Genomic DNA, 20,331 nt, shown 5'->3' on the forward strand with positions numbered 1-20,331 from the left:
GTCCTGCAAAAATTCTTCATAAAGTTATTCTATAAATATATGATATTTTGATTTATGGATAGCATCAATTATAAATATTTACAATATGATCATCAAAAATTAACTTCTTTCCCCTCTTAGCCCAGGCCAGGTCCTAGTCAGTTTACCCTCTCTAATCCATATGCTCCCCACTTCATGCCTAGGTAACTGTGGCAGTCCATCCAGCTGGCTACATGGTCTCCCCGCCTCAACTCATCCTGATTTTCAGTCTGATTTTCAGACTAACATTCACTTGTCCTCCTGAAACCCTGTCTCCATCCTATCACTCTTCATCCAGATCAAACTCCAAACTGCTTACATGGTCAAATGTTCTCCAGACTTACAAAGCCCTCTGAAATCCAGCCTCTCCCTCCCTACCTACACGAACATATTTCTCATTACTCCTCAAGTCCATACTATTGCAGTTAGGTCAGTTTCTTCAATATGTCCCCAAAATATATTCACTCATGATGCCCACTATCCACTTGAAACACTTTTCCTCCACCCCTTTGCCTTTCAAAACTTTTAAGAACCAGCTCAACTCTACCTTCTCTTTGACACATTCACTGAGTACCGCTCAGCCCACATCCCCCATTGGCTACCACCATATCTGTCTCTAACCCTTCACAGGATAAACTTTCCATAAAGGAGTTCCATCTCCTCAGCAACTATTTATTCAACTCATTCCTGTCTGGCTTCTGTCCTCACCACTCCAAGACAGCCAAGACCACCAAAAACCTCTCCAAGTCACCAAACCCAAAAGATGGTTTTTACTCTTCACTTGACAATTCACAAGCATTGGTAACCACTCCCTCCTTAATAATTTCTCAATCCTTAGCTTTCCATAGAACAACATTCCACTGTTTCTCTGGACACTCTTTCATTTCCTTTGCAGGCTCAACATTCTTTATCCAGTGAGTATGTATTAGAGTTCCTCCACGTTGCTTCCTCTTCTATTTTCACCTATCTTCATAGATTCAGGAACTCATAATTTTGTATCTCCAAACCAGACCTCTTCTATAAACTCTAGATCTTGATATCCAAGTTGACTCTCTTCTTAGATACCTTAAATGTGCCTCAGTAGAACATGTCCATGACCTTTCATTCCCCCAAATCAGGTGCCTTTCTAGTGTTTCTTATCTTAAAGAATGGGCTCAACATCCACGTAATTATGTAAGCCAGAAATCGGAGCGCCATCTTTCAACGTCTTTCTCATAACCCCTATATCTAATCCATTTCCAAATCTTATTGACTTCATCTCCTAACACTCTTTCAAATCTCTCCATTTCTCTGGATCCATCACCTCCCAACTCCAGCCTTCCATCATCTCTTCCTTAGAGCACGCCAATAGCTATCTAACTGGTGTACTCCCACCCTCTGTGGGATTCCTTCAATGGATTGTCCACATTGAAGCCAGACAGGTGTTTTCAAAATTCAAAGTGAATCATGTCTCCTCCCTGCTTTAGCACTCATCAATAGCTTATCTTGGCTCTCAGAAGGCCAAAATTCTTTCCATGGCCTATAATGACCTCAAAGTCTGTCAAACCTTGACTCGCACCATTCTGCCCTTTGTCCTGAGTGCAATAGCCACACTGATTTTTCTTACATCCTTGTAAGCTTCAAGTTCTCTCCCACTGTAGAACCTTTTAACTTGCCATTCTCTCAGCCTAAACACCATTCCTTATCCTCCTCATCTGGCTGACACCTACATTTATCTAGATTTTCACTCAATTGTCATGATCAGTGACCTTCTTTCCCTGACCTTCTGGCCAGGTCATCCCTAACAATTTTAGACATAATGTACCTCTTCCTCACAGCCCTGATCACAGTTGCAATTTTATACCTATTTGTGTCATGACACGATTAATGCATATCTGCCTGTTGGGCTGTAAGCTCTCTAAGGACAGAGCCTATGTCAGTTTCACTCACATTTGATCCACCATCACCTAACACAGTGCCTGGCACATAGTATATGCTTGCTTATTGGTTGACTATATCAATAAACAAATGAATTAATATATTCTTTCAGGGATATCTCTATATAATTGGTATCATGAAATTTAGTGTGTAATGCCTCTCTAAATACTTCATATATGCAATTTTTGTTTTCTCAAATGGATTATATAGTCTTCAGGATTATAAATTTTATGCCTACGGTCCATATAAGAATTGCAATATAGTAATTACTTTTCGACTGAAGGACTTGCCAGTATCCCAGGAAAGAGAAGCCCACAGTCCTAAAAAAGAAAGACTATAAACATTAAAGGGCCTACTGAGGGAGACCTTCTTTCCCCAGAAACTATCCAAACTGGTGATTTTCAAACTTTTTTTAATTGAAGCTTGGTGACTCAATATATGTTTACACACATGCACACACACAACTGAAAAAATTTCTCAGACAACACTTACTCTTACTACATGACATGTTCTCTATTTCTATTCTGTTTCAATTTTTAGTGTGCTAGTCAAGACCCATTAAATCAATTTACACCGTAATGAAGAATTGTATCTCATGGTTTTAAAAACATGCTTTAAACTATCACCAAAGGCCCTGCAGACCTTCCTCTCTCATTAACAGACTTGTTGTCAAGACATTGGTTAGAATTTGGATCAAGAGCTCTAACTGTTCCTGGTTAACTCTGCTACTAAAATTATTACCCTGCCCCCATCACACCATTTTCAATAGCTCTACAATGGAAAAATTAAGACTCCAGCTCGGCGAGCCCCAGTTATCACTATTCATTTGCTGTTGATATATTATTTCATTTATACCCTAGTAATTCTATGTAATAACAAAATTAACCACAAAAGCAACCATTAGCAGAGCCCCTACTCTGTGCTAGGCATCATACCAGATGTGATACACGTTATCTCCAGTGTGGAAAAGGACTCTATTCTGCAATGAGTCAGAGACTCACCAAGCCCCAAGTCCCCAGGAGGTCAGAAGCAGCACCTAAAACACAAGTTCGCTAAATTCTAATTCTTGACTGAGATATTTGCAAATTCAAACTTTTTCTAGGGGAAATGGTGTCTCTTTTTTTGCTTTAGATGAAAAAGTAGGAAGACTAGGAATGAAGGGGAAGTCCTAAAGCATCTCACTGCAGGGAGGACTAATTCTCAGATTAGCTTGGAGGCAGAGTTGTTTAAGGAAAAGAACACAGAAGTTGGAATCAAAAGTGAATTGTTGAGATGTTGCCTTTTCTCAATCCCATTTTTCAAAATACGTACTTGATTTTAACCATTAACATAGAATTTGGACAATTTAGATATTTGCCAGGTATATACTAGAGTATTAGCTTGCATATTGAATCAGATCTAGCAACTCAGAGAGTTTTTTAAAACCAACGTAGAGTTTTAAAAAATAGTCTAGGACATATGCTCTCCATTCATCTTTATGTTTCAAGTTTGATTCCTTTAACCTAGACCATCAGAAAGTGAAGTAAACAGACGGGTATGCTCACCAGTCCTTACCTCAAGCTCTTAATGACTGCACATTAGCAATACGTGCTCTGGGTTTAGGAGGACAGACATAAGAACTGCTTCTATCATTTCTGAATGTTTTATAAAACCATAGTTGAGAAAATTAGCCACAGCCACATTAGTGCTAGGTCCTTCATAAAACAAGTCATCAACCGGAAATATTCATAACAATTAAATTACCGCAAAGAGCCCTGTCCCCAAATCCTCCAGCAACTGGAACGCATCTCAATACTACCAAAGAAGCTACTGTGAGAAACCGGGGGAGTTTTGATTAGGTTATTGGTTTCCTCATACGCAAACCGGATACAGCTATACCTACCACTCTGGGCAGTTTGTGGAGATTAAATACAGTAACGTGAGCAAAATCTTTACAAACTAACTATTGGAGCAAAAAGCCTTTATAAACAATTAACTATTACTGTCTATTATGTACAACATTCTTCTACAGCTGTATCTTATATGCAGAGACAGTTGTCTATGTGTGAGGTCTGTGTGTGTATAAGCAAAGAACCTAGAAAAAATAAATTTGTAAATGTTGACCCCGCAAACCAAAACCTATAAAATTATACTGAAAGCTAAGCTACAAAATAAAATATTAGGAGGAAAAGAGAAAGAAAGAAGAAGGGAAGACAGCCTTTTTTTAATGTTAACAGCTAAATTAGATGGAAATTGCTAAATATGAAATAGACTGTCCAAGAGCTTCTTTTGGAAATTTGTCTATTTGTTAGTTGAAACACAATACGTGTATATGAAATAGTCATACAACAGTTTCATTTCCCTGTAGTCATGAAAACTATTGTTTCAGTGACTATGAAATCTGGTATTATTAACAAATATTAAGAACAGGATAGAAAATTAATTAAAATTGCTTCCTAGAAAATTTTAATGTCCTTTGGCTTTAAAACATGGTGGGGAAAAGCAATCTGGCTACTGAGGGATAACTTCTCTGCAAAGGAGATGAGTTGCTAATGTACAAAATGAGACCAGTTCAGAAGTTTTAGAAACACAAAGCCATTAAGGAAATTGCCCAGAATTCTGAGTGATCATCACCAGGAAGAAGGTTCTCACCAGAACCTGACCATGCTGGCTCAGACTTCTGGCCTCCAAAACTGTGAGAAATAAATTTCTGTTGTTAATAAGCCACCTAATTTATGGTATTTTGTTCCAGCAACCCACATACACTAAGACATTCATCAACCAATCTCAGGGAAACCAGTTCTGATTTCTCTTCACAGTTCTTAGCACCCTGAGAGCCATGAATTCTGGAAAATTGAAACTTCCTTGGGATCCAGACTCGGTCCTTGAAGATGTTTACAAACATTTCATGTCTAAATGGTTCAAATACACAGCATGTTCCTGTATGAAGGGCCTAAGAATCAGGTCATTATCCCTACTAGGTGGTAGTAGCCCAGTACAACATTTCAAAAGCTACAGTTCCACACGTGAGCAGATTCTTGAATGATCTCTGTGAGAGACCGAGGCTTGAAAACATCTCATTATGTTCTTTCAAGACCATCCAGTATCCTCTCAGAGATGGATGTGAAATAAAACAAACACTTTTTCCTCAAGGGTTAAAAGGTCAAAAACAACATCGTAGGCCCTTAATTCAAAATGGCCCAACTAGGATCAGTATAAGTGTTTCTGAATTTTGACTGCACATTTGATTGTGATGGAGGTTGAGGAGGATTGGAGCGGGCCACAGGAGGTACTCATTCCAGGCCCCACTCTTCAAAGAGTCTGTTTTAATTGGTCTGGAGTGAGATCCAGGCATCAGTATTTGTTTTTATATCTCGGGTAGTTCTACTGAGCAGCCAGGGTGGAGAAGCACTAACCTACTGTGATAATTCCTAAATGCTGACAGCTGCAATAGAATCTTGCCATGAGTGTCCAAAATATAGCTGGTTAAATTCTAATGCAGACACATTGAATTGACTCCCTTGGGGTGGAACACAAATGCAGCCATGGAGGTAAGTCATGCTCATCCAGGTTTGGGAAACTGTGTGCTTGCTACTCAAAGTGCACACTAGGATCATCTGGGAGTTTATTAGCAACGCAGAATCAGGGACACACCCAGCCTGATGAATCAGAACCTGCCTTTTAACAAGGTCATTTGGTGATTCCCCAAGCTCATGAATGCACTCATCTTGTGCTTCTTTTCCTTTCTTTTATGGATGGGAAAGCAGGCCAAGAAAGTTAAAGGACTCAGCTAACGTAAGAAAAAAGCGTCTAGTGGGGGAAAAAGACAGAGCTAGGCCTCATTGTCCAAGACTTTCTATTCTATAACACCATATGTCTGAACTGCTGTCTAAGCTTTTGCTTTGTTTTAATATAAAGGAAGCACTTCCTCTGTATAGTGCTTTTTCTTCAGACAATAGGAAAATAACTGCACTCAATTTAATACCACTACATATTAATCCCATTCCTAAAGGAGATCATATACAAACTATGAGATCAATAATCCTGGCTGATAGAAATTTCTGGAAGAAGAAAGGTTATGTTCATTCAATGAAAACAATATAAAAGCATGTGAGATGTTCCTTCCCTTTCTACAGCAATGCGAGGAAAAGAATGTTTTCCTCTGAGCTGCACGAACACTACCTGTATCTGGCAATGATTAGATAGTGTTTTGGCTTTTTGTTTTGTTTTGTTTTTATGAAAACTATACCCTTCTCTGATCCAGAAATTCAATGGACATTAACAATGGTAGAACACATTTTTTGGAGGCAAACCTTTTTCTCTCTCCTTCTCTCTCTCCTTCTCATCTTTTTTATGCAAATTATCCTGGAGAGAAGTATTTCAGAGCACTAGCACAGAGAAGTTTTCAGATATTTTAAGAAGTGCTAAGACACAAAAGAATTCTAGAATACTGAGGAAGAGAGAAGATGGAGTGGAGGCGAGAAGGGAAAGAACTTCACAAAAAGAAGCCAGAAACACTGAATAAAGCACTTTCACTAATTTATAGTTTTTCCAAGGTCTAGGGCTACTTCTGAGGAAAGTCAACCAGATTTTCCCTCTGATTATATTCACTTAGTCCTAACTTTGGAGAAGCACACCACCCAGAAATCACCACTCTTATTCTGAAAGCCCTAAAACCCTGGCACAGAGCTCCTCCAGCAGAGGTGAAGTGCAGGCAGAAACCCGGAAACCTGCTAAGGGCCATTTCAACTTGCTCTCCCGGATCACCGGATCACCTGGGTCACCATGAGGAAGGACCTGAGTGCCCGTGCTCACAGCTCCAAGTATTACCCCACCCTCCACAATCCTCTGAATCAAAGAGCTAAAGAACGCATATTCCAAAAGTCAGCGACCAAGAAGGGAAATTTGAAGCTTAAAAGTAACACAATAAAATCACTAACGTTTTCTAAAAGGGATTGGAGGAAGAGGGCATTTCAACAATGCTGATTGTCAAATATTCATGACAAAGTTAGGTTTTGGTTTGATTTGGAAATTTACTTTGTTTCTCATCTGAATCAGCCTCTTATTAAAATGTGAAGCTAGATGTTTCTAATCCATAAGAAATCACCTCTGTACACAGTCACACTGAATGAAGCTCCCTTTGGCTGCATTCTTCTTTACCTCCAGGGAATGGAAAGGAAGCTGGATGACAAAGTCATGGTGCAGGTGATCTCTAGAGCTTCACTCCAAACTGGGCTCTCCTCCAGATTTCTCCGTCTCAGGGAAATCTTCCCTACTTCTATCTATACCCAGATGCTTGAGGCAGAACCCTGAAAGTCATCTTTCAGGCTTCTTCATTCGTGCCATCCAATTCATCACTAAACCCTAAGCATTCTACCAAGAAAACACGTCAGACGCATCCACTTCTCTCCTCTCTACTGCTACCATGCCTGGCTGAGTCACCATCATCTCTTGCCTCGACTATTGCAACAGTCTCCTAGCTGGTCCCCTACTATTGCTCCTTCTCCTCCAACCCAGTTTGTTGTTACACAAGTAACCCTCGTGGCCGGGAGATTTGTCCACTGCACTTAGAATATAATGCCAAAGCCTTACCCTGCAGAGCCAGGCCCCTATCTATCTCTCCACCCTGTTTCTCATCTTTCTCTCTCTGCCCACTGCAATCCAACTACACTGGCCTTTAAGCTCCACAAACTTAGTTACTCATTTTCTCTTTCTCTCCTTAGGACTGTTCACATGTTTTGTTTTTGCCTGAAATATTATTCTGCCTGCTTATCATCTACCTCTTACTTTACATCTCAATTTAACACTACTTCCTTAGAAAGTCCTTCCCTGACACATTTCCAGTTGAAATTAGTCCCTGTTACGCTTGACCACAGCACCCTCCCCTTTTCCTTCAAAATGCTTACCGCAATTTGTAATTATATATTTGATGTGGGTTTGTTGAATGCCTGTCTTCCCTACCAGACTCCAAGTTCCATGAGGTCAGGCAGCACGTCTGTTTGTTCATCACTGTACACCCACAAATGTCTGCTGGAGGATCAAATCAAATATAAAAACTCTGCTTCCCATTTAAAGTCATGCAGTCAATAAATAATTATTAGAGCAACACTAGACATTGTCAAGGATATAGATAAAGATCACGCTAGGTATTTTTCTTCAAAGAACTGACAATTCTGTAAAAAAAAAAAAAAAAAAAAATTAGATGTTCCCAAGCAGATCTACCTGCACTCTGGAAACTTGTGAATTTAAATCATGAGCATATATTATTTTTCCAACTTGTCTTTTGGGTGACTGATATCTATAGATATATTTAAGTTCTGTACAATGGTAATAGCAGAACAATCCCTGAAGCACATATAGCACATTTTATTTGGGTTAAACAAAATCCTGGCACAGATGGCTAAACACAAGCATAAATAATTTATATGTCATGGCCACATCCACAATGTTGATTTCTGGTAGGTGAATTGCCCACTTCTACTATGTCAATAACAGAATACAAGGCTTGTATCTTTCATGTCCTTACAAATCTACCTTTATCCTACAGCTCTGTAGCAAGGATTTATGTGCATCTGTGTGGGGGTGTGTGTGTGTGTGTGTGTGTAGACACATACACTTTGTACCTTCCACAATGATACTAATTATTACATAATAATTATGGCAACATTAAGCAGACCATCACTGTGGGAGTTTGAAATATGCAAAAAATATCTGTTAATTTATTCAAACTTGTTCATCTGTCATCAAAGATAAAAATATGCCTCCACTTTTCATCTCCTTCAAGATCAAAGGTACGTTTTTAAGCTTCTGTGTTTCTTTGATGCCATTAACTTCATCATTTTTCCATCTAGCCAAAGTGGTTCAGAATGCATGGGATACTTTAACATACATTTCTGAAATCCTAATGGTGAGAATAATAGCCATTTTGTTAGAAAGTATTTCTCCACACTCACACAAAAAAGAATGTTCAACAAGTCAAAGTTCCTACTTTTAATAGTTGGTGTTTTGTTCACGAGAAGATGGGTTTCTAAAAAGTATACTGGTCAGAATCATTAGAAGCAAACTGTAACTGCAATAATGGCCTGTGTGACTCAGCCTCATAACACAACAGAAAACCTTCACCCTGATATACAGAATGACAAATTTTTACTGGATTTTATTACAATGAAATTTCTTAAAATACCTAAAGCCATAAGACATTCGCTAGTTATATAATCTTGGATAAAAGCTGAATCAGTCAAGATGAGTTTATCAGGGGAAAAAAGTATTGCACATTTAATGTTTAAGCATCATTTTTCAATCCTGCAAATAAACAAACTTTGTTTTTGAAAATGAACTGTATCTGTTCTGAAGGGATTATATATATTCTTTGAAGTTAACTTTTTAAGGCAATGAAACACTAATGGCAAGATAACTAATAAAGAATTTCAACTAAAACACTAGTGTAACCTGCACACCTGGTAGAAAAACCGAAGTGAGGCCTTTCTGGTCCTTTTTTTTTTTTTTTTTTTAATTTCTACTATCTATGCAATAGGAGCTAATTGTTCAAGGAAAACATACAGATCACTAATTCAATTCATTTCTCTCCCTTGGCCAGATTTCACTGGGCCAGTAACAAAAAGAGGCTGACATTTCTGTCTTCTTCTTTGGCTTCTCCAAGCACCACCAGTTACTTGGGGAAAGATAATTGATGTTTCTTTGGCTCTAAGTAGTAGTTTTTTGTTCTGGGGAGGAGAGGTGTTTTGGGTTTTGTTTTTTTCTCCAAACAAGTAAGCCCTTGGTAAAGTGAATCCAAATGCTTTTAAGCTCAGATCCACCAGTTTATGACTTAGGAAAGTCTCAACTATTTAATACTTTGCTTTCTTTAGGTTAAAAAAAAGAAAATCTCCCCTACCTTACCTTATCTAGAGAAAATAAGAAAAGGTGAATATTCACTAAGCCCTTACTATGATGAGGCACAGTGCAAGATCTGCTACATTTGTGGTTTTGCTTAATCTTTCCAGCAACCCTACAAGGCAGTTATGATAATCCTGGAGCCCCAGTGTGTCACCACAGCCAAGGGCTAGAGCCAGGACAGGAATCTATATCATCAAGATGAAAATGCCTTTGCTCTGTTCAGAGTATTGTTCTCTGAGCCTTAGAAATGCCCCCCAGAGTTCCAGAAAGATCACTAGTTACCTTGGCTATGACTGCTCTAGTAGAGAGAGACTGCTTTAGGAATGAGTAAGGAGAATGTATCACACCTTTCGCTCCTCACTCTCAGGAGAGATATTTTGTTTCTGAGCCCAGTTAATGAGGCAACCCTTTTCTTTCAATCCGTCATTCTTTCTTTGGTCCAACATATTTCTGTCCACTGGCTGTGTCTGATGTCGGCCATGGACTGCCCTGAGATGAGTCAGTATGGTGAATGGGCATGAATTCACTTACTCTACACACAGGACTTAGAGGGGGTACAAAAGAAGTACAGGAAAAATTCTTACCCCTAAGGAGTGGTAATCTGGTTAGGAAGTAAGATTAATATTACACTTAGTGGGAAGCCAAAGATGACCCTAACGTTTCTAAACTAAATGACTAAAATATTAAAGACACCTTTGAAGCGATGGGCAAATATCAAAGAAATTAAGTCTCTTTGAAGCCAAAACCAGTGATAAATTCAATTCTGGCCACAGTGAGTTTTAGATGACTTGCGAGATGTACAAGAAGAGAGATTCTACAGGCCATTGGAAACATAGGACTGGAATACAGAGAGGATGAAGTTTAAATTATGACGGAGGACAAGCTTGCACTGAAAAGGAGGGTGAAGATATCAGAAAGACAGTTGAAGGTTGAACCTAGATGATACTCATTCTTCAGGAGAGGGGAAGAGGAGGAGAGGAGAGAGAAAGGGTGAGGAAGAGGAGAAAGGGAATAGAAAAGAAATAGAAAGGGAATAGAAAGAGAATCCAGGAAAAAGGGCAGGAAAAAGTGCAAAGTCATGAAAGCCAAAAGATGAACATACGGGTGGAGAGGGTAGGGAGCATGGTCTCAAATCCTGCAAAGCCAGAAAAATACGGACAAAGAAAAGGCCTTTGGATTCACAAGAAGAATGCTCACTTGTAACCTTCTAGGAAGTTTCAACATTATAGTATAGACAGAAACCAGTTGAAAAGCAGTGCAAAAGAAAATAGTGACCAAGAATTAAAGGCATCAACTATAGACAGTGCATTCAAAGATTTAAACATCTAAATGATAATAATAACTAACAGCACTGATACTGATATGGTACTTGCTGTGTGCCAGACACTGTTTTCAGCACTTTGCACATATTACCTCATTTAATTCTCGCCCCATCACCACGAGCTAGGTACTATTATTACTTGTATTTTACAGAGGAGAAAACGAGGTACAGATAAGTTGGGTAAGTCACAGACGTAGTAAGCATCAAAGCCAGGACTCAAATGCAAGCCCCCAGAACCTATGGCTCCCAACCAATGTGCACACTGCCCCTTGCAGAAAAAAAGGAGAAACGTTATTTTCATCATTGTGTTCCTCATGCATCCCCGGTACTTAGATCAGTGCCTAGCACATAGTAGGCACTCAATAAATTTTTGTTGCCCTAATGAGTGATTAACTAGAAAGAGTATGAGGGTCAAGCAAATGATGGGAGTTGTTTTTAGGCAACTTTATTCTGGGACTATTTAACCGTCATTGAAGAATTCCTCTATTCTCTCAATGCTATAAACATGAAAATAAACTCATTGTGCTTTAATTTGCCCCAAATAAAAAATAAGCCAGCAGACATAAAAGGCTTCCATAAAAGATCAGGATAAAGGCTAACTTTTCCCCTCAATCCAAGCAAGTTGTTTGATTTTCAGTTAAACAATGATCTGCAACGTCTAAAAAGCCAAAATCGATTTTCCCTCTTCTGCTGGATACCACACAGGACTGTAAGCTACTCCTCGAGGCAAAACTCACTCAGAAGATACTTAAACAGATAAGGATCAATTTCCAAGGATAAAACTTTCCATCAATAACTTCCAACTGAAAAATTGTTTAAAAAAATTTACTTAGAATCCACAAATTTTTAAATAGTTCTTTTTTTAAATAGTCCAAGTTTTAAGCCCTGGGAGGTTAGAACAAAAGTGATAGAAAAGGGCCGGCCCCGTGGCTTGGCGGTTAAGTGCGCGCGCTCCGCCGCTGGCTGCCCGGGTTCGGATCCCGGGTGAGCACCGACGCACCGCTTCTCCGGCCATGCTGAGGCCGTGTCCCACATACAGCAACTAGAATGGATGTGCAACTACGACATACAACTGTCTACCGGGGCTTTGGGGGAAAAATAAATAAATAAAATTAAAAAAAAAAAAAGTGATAGAAAATATTTCAGCGGTACACCAAGTTGGAATAGGAGATGAGCATGCGATCACTTCCATGTTCACCTCTCATGGGCCCCATCTGATTTGCCCTATACAATGCGATCTCCATTTTCAGATATATGCACTGATTAACTAAATATTTTAAACTATGCAATTACTTATACAAGCTTACTTAATAGATTTAATCAGCACTGTTTTTGGAAAAAATCAATTATGGACTTATTTAATTTAGGAGACAAAATCAAAAAGCATCTATTCAACTAGTACTTAGTGCTCTATGCTCTTCACAGTAGAAGATATAAAAGTATGTGTAAGGAATATACGACCCATATCCTTAAGGAGCTTAGTTTAAGCACTAACATTTTCATGACTTCCCAGTTATATGTCATTAGCTCTAGAAACTGCTATGATTGTGCACCTATGCTCAGACCTCCAACCCCATATCTCTTGAAATCAATAGGACTTTGTACTTAGTACCTGTAGTTCTCTGATGGGACCAGACTGTTTCAACCACTCTTCCTTTCTAAATTATTTTGCTCTTTATTTAATTTTTCTATCTTTTTCTATGTGAAAACTAAATATGTCATAAAACTACTATCTAGAATGTATACAAATACATCTCTTTATTAGTAATAGTATCCACATACAACCAAATACTAAAATAATGTCTCAACACACAGTGATATATGTGACAATATTACCACTGCTCTCATTTGATCAAATGTTTTTCTAGAATAAGCCTTTCCAATGTTAACTTCTATATTAAATAAAATGAGAATATTTACATGATTCTTTTTCGTCATTCCTCAATGATAAAAAAAAGTCATGCCATATATTACTAAGCTAGAGTATTTGGTGGAACATACTGAGGGTTTTTTTTTTTTTTTTAGCTTTACTGAGATATAATTGACAAATAAAATTGTATATATTTAAAGTGTACAACTTGATGGTTTTATACATGTATACATTGTGAAATGATTTACCACAATCAAGTTAATTAACATATCCATCACTTCACATAGTTACCATTTTCTTTCTTTTTTGTGCGTGTATGACAAGAACATAAGATGGGATTTTTTTAAAATTCTACTCTGCTATTGGGAAAGGAAAATGTTTTATAAATGTCCATTTCTTAGAGCACATTTAGACTACTTCCTTTGACCTCAATTTCCACAATAATTGCCACTGGTTTTGGATTGTGGCTTGTTATTCATGTTTGATTTCATGACATATCTCTTTTATTCATAAAATTGCTATATGGCATATTTTTAATTTTTCCCATTAAAACTAGTTTTGTTTGGGACATTTCATAGCATCTCCCAATATATGGTTTCTAACTCTACCAAAAAGAAAAAAAATCCCTAAAACTAAGATTCAGACTTGCTGATTGACAGAAAAGAATACCTCTTATAGTAATATTATCTCTAATCATATTTGGGGAGGAGTTTAATGAGTTTGGAGAACTTTGAAGAAGATTTATGTCAGCTCTGTATTTTATTTTAAAGGTCTGGATAAGATCAAAATACTAGAATCATATAATATCCCAGGTAAGTAACTATAAATCTTTGAACTATCTTTCAATAAAATCAAAGCACTGTCATGAACTGATTCTCCTTCACCAATTTAATATAAACTATATCAAGACATCTGGTAGAGGAAAAATTTTGTTGAAATAGAAAATATGTATTCATCCTTCCAGCATGAACATTATTTACATGCCATTTTTCTGCAAATTATATTTCACATATATTACCACCACACTGAAATGATTTATTACAATAAAATCTTGTTCATCTGCTAAACTAAATGTTCTACTAGTCTAAAAGTTATTTAAATTTATTCGTTTATATAAACTGTTATTAATATCCCATCCATTTAGTTACAAAATGTTGGTCACCATCAACTAACATGAGACTGTAATAATTAAAAGAAATAAATACCTTTCTTCATTTCACTTTCCTATATGTCTTATATTTTAGATATTTTATGCCAAGAGTAACAACTTACTACATTGATTTTAACCCCCAATCAAACTTGAGGAAAAAAGAAAGAAAACAGAAAAAGAAGGATATTAACTACTTGGTTCACCTGTGACAGAATCTGTAGTGACCTCTTGTGGTAAACATCTACAGAGCTTTGGAGAACAATACAACCTTTTCCTGTGCTCGATAGTGGGGAATGGGGAAGCATTGTTCCTCCATGCTAGCAAACAGCTGTTATTAACAACGAACGTAAAAGATAAATATTGACTAAACTAAAGGATTTTTTTTTTTTGGAAATCTACTCAGTCACTGTTGATTAAAATAAACATAGCTGCTTCCTTCTATTTAAAAAAAATGTGTCTTAATGGTTCTTTTAGTAGGGCAGTTAAAAGATGGCTAGGTATATGGATTTCTTCACGTCTTCTTTCTGGAATCAAGCAAAAGTTAGACAGAGGGTAATTTCTAGCGAAGACAAGAGTGTCCTCAGATAAGCAGCTCTCTAGTCAGCAAAGAACTGCATTCATTGTGTAATGCGGTGTGGGCTCCAAAGCAAGAGACAAGCCTCTGGCTTATTTATAACATAATTTAGGAAGCGGTCAGTGTAATTTCAACCTCCATGATATTTTAAAAGTAAAAGTGATACATTATGAGACCTGGGTAAACCAATGCTTCAAAAAGACTATGTGGTTTTATCAATATTTCCTGAATAGCGGTTTAGACGTTAAAGAAAATCTTTCAAGAAAAAATATCAAGAACTTTATACCAAAAAAAAAATCCATTTGTTTTTAACCATTTCTTTTCAACTGAAGGATATTTAAAAGTTATTATTCCTTTCTCGTTTTGTTTTTAAATCACTAATTCTGTATTTCATCTCCTATAGATTCTCTTTTAAGACCTCAGTTTTTACAAATATTAATCATAGCACATATTAAGTATACAGAAATAAAAATCATTCTGGATTTTCCTATTAGTAAGAGAGAACTGAGTAAAGAAACTACTTGTGCAGCCTAGGTATCTCAAGCAAAATGGAAAACCGAGTACATTGAGCTTCTTCTCTTGTAAGTTAAGTGGTTCATGAAATACCACCTTTTCTGTTTTCTTCTTTCCTGAGCCCCTTTTTTCTCTAAAGAGAAAAACATTTCTAGTAATGTTTAGAATATTAAGGAACAATAATTAAATTCTAATAAAAAGACATTATTTTCGTAGTTACAGTTTTTCAAAATGGCAATCTAGTTTACTGTCACCCAAACTAATCATTTCTGCCTATTTATTAAGGAATCAAAGACAAGATATGAATAAAATGTGCCACCCAAAGACTTAATCAGATTGAAGGCCTTGGAAACATTTTGTTTTTTTGAATCTAAAATTCCACCTAAAAGTCTTGAAAACTGTTGCTTTCTTTCAGGCTCTTACCCTCTACCCACAAGTTTACTGCTCCCTGCAGCCCAGTATATATTGATGAATAGCTTCCATAAATAATTGAAATTTAGATAAGGGAAGATAGCCTAATAATGTTCCACACATAGATTCGGTCAATAAGCACTTTGGGCGGGCAGGGTCCTTCTATGAGACACTGCCTGGATATAAAGAACTCACCACACCAATTCCAAACCTTCTCTTCCTAGCAACTTTGATTTTGATCAAATTAGCCAAAAATGTACCTAAAGCTTGCTACTGCAGTTACACTTTTGAGCTTTTACAACTTCTTGGAGTGATAATATGCTCTCTATATTTACTAGAATCACATGTTAAGAATTATTGTAATTCCTCTTATTTGTCTAAAAATGGTCTTATCTTGTCTTTTAAAAAAACTAAAGAGAGGAATTCTCTACTTCTACTATTTTGGGATTTGGCTATAAAGTATGTTTGTATCCATCCTACTCAATGGCCCTCATTATTTTATTTTATAGACTTTGAATCACCAGTAACAATTTGAAATGCTTTCCCATAACAGACTGAGTCAACTAAATAAGGAAAATAAAAATCCAATCTCAAGGAGTGTAAAATAACAGCAAATAAGCTCTAGTGCTACTCTAGGGCACAGAACAGAGCCTGTTATTCTGGGAAATTGCAATGGAGGAGTTTGGAACTTTATTAGGAAATCCTCAGGTTTAAAAGCTATACCCAAATATACCACACTTCTTGCTCTTTTGTTCTGCATCATCAAGACGGTCTCTGATGGATTTCTAATTGGCTGAGATTAGTGATGTCCATGGACAAATAAACACCTGATGTTTTCTCTGTGTCCATTTCCCTTTCATATCTAATACCTCTCTCTCTCTCTCTCTCTCTCTCCCCCCCTCTCTCCCCCTCCTGCCTCTCCCTCCCTCTGTGTGTGTGTGTGTGTGTGTGTGTGTTTCTGTTGCTTTCTACATCTCATTTGCTTTTTGTGTGTGAGAGTTCTCTTCCTCTGCATCTGTCTTTCCGTCTGGGTAGATGCCTGTCTATTTGTTTATCTGTGTGCATCTCTCTATGTATACATTTCTATGTTCATCTGACTCTCACTATAAGATCTGATCTTTTCATAAGGAGAAAATAATATTGTATCAGAAAGAGAAGCATTTCATGGGATAAAAGTAAACAGACAATCCCAGCCTCTGTTCCCTCAATTTTTAAATATATTGGGAGCGCTGCCTCCTTTTCTTTCTTTTTCCACTAAAGTCCTGCTGATGCTTCACTTTCAATGTTAAGTTAGTGAATAATGAAATCTTCACTGTGATGAACCCAATCTGTGAGAATCCTGAAGGGAATTTTCTGTTAGTCAATTAAACAATTTCTCAGAATGAATTTTTCTATCTCTGCCAAATCATATAGAAATGGCAACAACTGTGGGATACTCCTACATGAATGTGTAGACCAATTTAAGACGGGAATTTTCAATTTCCAAGGTTCTTCCTGTAAAAGTGGTGCTGAGACTGTGCAATATTTGTTTCGTGCACATGCGCATATACTTACCTCATATCTAACACATTTCAAACAAAGCTCAGAGGTTTTGAGTAGTGGTATTAAAAGTTAGCCATAAGCAATTAGAAGTGGTATTTAAAATGCCAAAACAGATAAATTTTCATTCGCACTTGGTGTTATCCACAGAAAGAAACAATAAAACAATTACAAGCATGAAGTGTAAAAAAGATAAAAAACTCACTAATTTGGATAATAGATGTGAAATGGAGGCAACAGAAGCAGATATTTCTAAGCTATATAAGAGAAGTCTTAATTTCATGGTATACTAAAATAAAAGATGTTGTAAAAATTGGCTCATAGTTCCAGTCTGTATAAGAAGTTTCAACCAAAGATGCTCTGTTAATAAACTTCAGTCAAGGAATTCGCATCTTCTTTCTGGTTACCATGCAGAGCAACAGAGAGCCTATGGGTTTTATTTTTTAAGGCCTTCTCTGAAAAGTCTTCTCACAGACCAAACTGCATGGAGTTGAAATAACCCAAGAGGATGAGAAGGCTGAAATAAGGTTGATATATCTTAAATAGCTGATTCCAGTAACCTTCAAATTTCCCAAACTGATTGCTTTAACAGTAATATTCCCCTTGCACTCTAGGTTTTTATATAATATTAACACAAGAAGGTAACTTATAAACATAGAAATTGCCTGCCATTATGAATTTATATTCTATATTATCATAAAAAATCAAAAATACAGTTGAAATCACACTGGAATGGCTAAAAATATTATAGGTACTTTTAAAAAACTAGACCAGGCCTATTAGCTATTTTTTTTCAACCCAAAAAGTCTGCTCTAGACTTGTATAGTATCAGGCTTCGACCAAAGTGGATGAAATAAAGTCACAAGCCTCAAACTAAAATCAAATGCCATGTCAGAGATTTATGAAAAATACCTTGGGACGCATAAATATATATAGTCCCCAAATAAGGGGAAATATTTGCAAGACTAGTTTTAGAAAAGATCCTAATCTAAGTATTAGTATAATCTAATCTACCAATTCAGGGAAAGCATAATTGTATTTAATTATTTATTGTAATTTGAATGTGCCTCTGTCTTGCCCACTAGGCAGGGAGCTTCTTAAGAACAGAAGTGTCTTAATCCTTTTTTTATCCAAAGGACCCCACAGAGTGTCTGCTGTATAAGGCACCCAAATAAATATTGTTTCATTGAATGAATGAATAAACAATGAATTATGGAACTGCATAGAGTTTTTCCAATGTTCTGGTCCAAGGTCTACTGTAATCAATATGCAGAAATGTCTTTCTCATAATTCTCCAGGCAAGGGGTCTCAAAATAAAATGACAGGCCTCTGAAGGAAAAAACTTTAAGGGATACTTTACATATCTCGCTTATAAAATTGAAAATTACATAAGAGAATTAAAGACAAGTGAAAGATGTAAATTTCAGTAAAATACAAAGTGTATGAGGTCTTAAAATCTGAAATATATAACCATCCCCATTTAAAACATCTTAGAGGAAATGAATGCATAAATGGGATGGCATTTTAAAGACACTTTAACGCAAGAAAACCTTAACACTGTAGCAAGGTAGAACTGCATGTTTGAATTCTTTCTCCAGTTACTTTTAAAGCACAGTAGCTATTGCTTCCCCCCTACATTTCTCCTGCTTAAGTCAAATCAAATATATCATATAGCTCAATATAGACCAACGCACAAAGAAAAAAAAGAAAGAACTTTGAACACAAAATTTGACCATAGTAATTGCCTTCCCATTTTTCAATGGAAGTATTAACTCTCTTTAGTAAGCTCAACTCCAACTACTCTCCCTAGCACAAGGTTCCTTTCAGCGGTGCCCATCGGGCCCGAAAGCCATTCCAGAGGCTTAAATCTTATTAAGTAGCCACTTTCACAGCCGTTCCCAACTTGAGGGAAACACTTCCACCGAGATTAACTCTAAGAATTTGATCATTCTTTGCAGCCTACCAGGGAAAAAATAAGGGAAAAAGAAGAACAAGAAAGATAGCCCTCAGCAAAGCGAATTTCAACTCTATTCTCCAAATGCACCTACACCCTTCTCGCTCCCCCTCGCACCCTCCTGTTTCAGACTCCCGACAGGTGGGCGGGGGTGCGTATGTCGTGGGGAGGGGATGTAACTAACTTTCGTCCACCACCTCATTCCCACTCCTACCCAAAATCAGGTCCAACTAGTAACTGAAGCCACCAGGTAGGGCTGCCTGCATCCCCCTCCCCCCTTAGGAAAGTGATGGGATGGCGAGGATGGGGGGCGCGCGTGGGCAGGAGGGAGGGGAGGGGGGTGTTCTAAAGTGCAACTCTTCTTACCACTGGAGCGCCTGACGATGTTCTCCAAAAATGTGTTCTGCGGTGCCACCAGCCCTCTCTTGCCCCCCGGCATCCTGGGTCTGGAGAGCGGCGGCCAGGATCCGCGGCGGGGGAGGGGGGGAAGCAGGAAGAGAAGGTGGAGGAAGAGGAGGAAAAGGTGGAGGAAAAGATCAAGCCGAAAGAAGAGAGGGCGCGGCGGCGGCGACGGGGTCCGCTGACTGTGTCTCCAGCCGGACCCGGATGAGCAGCTCTGGGGAGGAGGACCAGGCAGTTCATGGTAGTAGCGCTCCCCCGGCCGCCGCTGCCCAGACTGTGGCGGTGCGGCACACGCGGCTCGGGAACTGCAGGCTCCGCGCGGCACAGTGCGCCTGCGCCGCCCCCGCTGTCGCTGTCCCGCCGGCGCTGCTGCTGAAGCTGCTGCTGGGGCTGCTGCCGCGGCGGCGGGCGCCTGGGCGCGGGCTCAGCATTTCTCCCCCTGCCCCGCGCCCCGGGACCGGGGGAGAGGGAAGAGCCCACTCCAGCCCCTGTCTCCCAGTCCCTCTTAGCCCAGACCCAGACCCCTTTACTGAGCCTTCCTCTCGCCGTGCCCTAGTCCACCCCTCTCGCGCAGCTGGATCACGGCTGCCCAGCCGAGCCCAACTTCTGCTGGGCTGTGCGTCTGGTGGCCGCTCCTCTCTCCCCGGAGATCGAGGCAAACGCTCGCTGTCCGATGGGGTCGTGGAGTGGAAGAGGAAGTGAGAAGCAGGCAGGATGCCAGAGAGGGCTTTAGACAGTCGGAAGGGGTCACATCTCAGCTTCTCCCTCCGGGGTCCCGAGCCCCGGC

At 38.6% G+C, this 20,331-nt stretch overlaps 1 protein-coding gene across 4 annotated transcripts in view; it reads right to left on the reverse strand.

The window, feature by feature from the left end:
- KCNH5 (potassium voltage-gated channel subfamily H member 5) overlaps positions 1–19,857 on the reverse strand; it is a 310,565-nt gene extending 290,708 nt beyond the window's left edge. Inside the window, exons 1-2 of one of the 4 annotated variants that reach the window (XM_058567076.1) lie at positions 19,509–19,572; positions 7,821–7,944 (exon numbers count right to left, since the gene is read on the reverse strand). Coding sequence is in view for 2 of the 4 variants with exons in the window: in XM_058567075.1 (XP_058423058.1) it covers positions 19,509–19,581 (73 nt within the window). In the remaining 2 variants the exon portion in view is untranslated. Of the gene's footprint in view, positions 1–7,820; positions 7,945–19,508 lie in introns of all 4 variants that reach the window. The other 3 variants (XM_058567077.1, XM_058567075.1, XM_058567078.1) reach the window with 3 other exon arrangements.
- Between the last annotated feature and the right edge of the window lie 474 nt (positions 19,858–20,331).

The sequence above is a fragment of the Diceros bicornis genome, chromosome 24, assembly GCF_020826845.1.
Source record: "Diceros bicornis minor isolate mBicDic1 chromosome 24, mDicBic1.mat.cur, whole genome shotgun sequence".
Classification (NCBI taxonomy): domain Eukaryota; kingdom Metazoa; phylum Chordata; class Mammalia; order Perissodactyla; family Rhinocerotidae; genus Diceros; species Diceros bicornis.